This window comes from Aptenodytes forsteri, unplaced genomic scaffold, assembly GCF_000699145.1.
Source record: "Aptenodytes forsteri isolate BGI_AS27 unplaced genomic scaffold, ASM69914v1 Scaffold54, whole genome shotgun sequence".
NCBI classification, from domain to species: Eukaryota; Metazoa; Chordata; class Aves; order Sphenisciformes; family Spheniscidae; genus Aptenodytes; species Aptenodytes forsteri.
This window is the reverse complement of record NW_008796044.1, coordinates 9,683,857-9,685,846: the sequence shown is the minus strand read 5'-3', so window position 1 is coordinate 9,685,846 and position 1,990 is coordinate 9,683,857. Positions and strand designations below refer to the sequence as shown.

Genomic DNA, 1,990 nt, shown 5'->3' with positions numbered 1-1,990 from the left:
GGAATGAAGGCAGCTCTGGCAGTCCTGGGGACTCAGCAGCTCCCCTGATGCTTGACATCAACTCTTCCTTTACTTGCCCTAGGAAGACAGGAGGAGACAGTTTATTACTATAGTCCCAGACAGCAAAGGGGCCTGAAAGGACCACAAGGAAACCTCAAAGCTGTGATGCTCCTGTGCTCTGTAGGGGTTCTGAGCCACCCCTCTCTCACCGCAATGGGGAACAGCAGCACGCTGCTCTGCCAGCATCCTTCCTGCTCTGCAGGGACAGCTTGGCTGAAAAACCAGAGCCGGGGGGGAAAGGAATGGGCAGAGCCCACCACTGCAAGCACTAGAAAGTTTGCACACTCCCACGAGCTCAGCCCCACCATCCCCTGGCTGCAGCAAGAGGAAAAAGCACACTGCAGAGCCCTTTGCCCCAGGCAAGGTTGAACACTCCAACCCTTGTGAAATGCAACCTCCAAAGGACAGGCTGGCTCAAAGGGGGTAAGTCACTGCCCCCCCCTCTGTACCTTTGGTCACAGCAGATCCCTGGTGTTTGCTGGCAGTTTGAACTCCATTATTTCTGGAAAGAAAGAGCAAAAAATAAGTCCATCCCCAAGCATGACCACTGCTGTGTGACACTTGCAGAGCACTAGTATCTGTGTGACAGCCCCTCCGGCCAGCTCAGCGGCCACATGAAACAACTGCAGCAGAGCCTGGCACCAGGGCAGGCACATTGGGTTGCTGCCAGCCTAGGAAAACAAGACTAATTTCAGCCTGAAGCTAGGTGCTTTCCACACCTACTACCTAACTGGGAAAGGTCCTGCTTTTTCTTTTTCCTCCTTCTGCCACCTTAAAAAGAAACATGACAAAATAAAGAGCATTGTAAGAAAACTGGGACTTGCCCATTGCAACCCTGGGAGTTATCTGTTAAGAAACAAATTTAAAAAAAAGGATAAACTGGATATGTCCTTTTTTCCTGACCTATTGATTAACATGGGCAGACTGGTGACTATCACATGGGTGATTGGTGGAAAAACCTTTGAACAAATAAAGGAACTGCAAGATATGCAGCATTAAAAGTGAAATGTACTGGAAAGACCCATAATTAGTTCACCCGTATGACACAGCACTGCAGGACCTAGTGGCCAGCTAGCTTACCAAAAAAGATATCTAAACCCAGGACTCAGACCTACATTCATCCACAGTAAAGCAGCACGGGATCAAAGGAATTTGGTTATGGCACAGACCTCCCGGGGAAGGTGGTGAGCCCAGACACCAGCCAGCCCAAGGCCCCGGGGACAGGCTCTCTGCAGCAAGGTTTTCCACCACAGCAGTGCACAGACACACCCTTTAGTGTCAGATCTCTCATCCACACTGCTCTCATCCCTTCCTACGAGCATCCCTCCCTGATGGCAATCTGGTCACCAGGCAGGCAGAGTTGCCAGAAACACCTGGAAATCCAGTAGGAGCTTTGCAGGCAGGAGTGGATGCAGATAATGAGCTGTGAAGGAATGAGGCAACTTGGACACACATTTTGTCAGTCAACCCAGCACCCTCCATGGATAATTTCAAAATATAACTCGAGGAAATACTACATTTTTGGGTAACAATTTCTTATCTTCCTCCAAAGCTTAGAGAGGCCTTTGCATTTTCGTTCTGCACATTGCAACTGTCTAAAACAACTTCTGATGCCAAAAGCACCACTGGAGCTGGCTTCCTCTGGGTTTTAAGTAGCATATGTTGAGTGCCTGGATCCTCAGTAGAAAAGAGAATTCATTATACTGCAAGTTACTGTGAATTTCAGTGCTGAAAATAACATTGCTCTGTTCATTGTTCATAAGCTTCCAGCTGAGAAATAGGGAAAGTCTTTGAAGGACTCAAAAGGTTTTCCAAGGAAATGGGCTTCCATAAATTTCCAATCTGATTCTTCAGGTAACATAATATACATAAATAAGGAATAAATCATTGGGGGGGGGGGGGGTGTGTTTTTTTTTCCCCCACGGAAAAA

At 47.9% G+C, this 1,990-nt stretch overlaps 1 protein-coding gene across 1 annotated transcript in view; it reads right to left on the bottom strand.

Moving 5' to 3' along the window:
• LOC103904341 (serine protease inhibitor Kazal-type 5-like) overlaps positions 1–1,990 on the bottom strand; it is a 13,509-nt gene continuing 11,519 nt past the window's right edge. Inside the window, exons 10-11 of the mRNA XM_009285773.2 lie at positions 510–562; positions 1–78 (exon numbers count right to left, since the gene is read on the bottom strand). Coding sequence (XP_009284048.2) covers positions 557–562 — 6 coding nt within the window. The 3' untranslated portion in view covers positions 1–78; positions 510–556. The remainder of the gene's footprint in view (positions 79–509; positions 563–1,990) is intronic.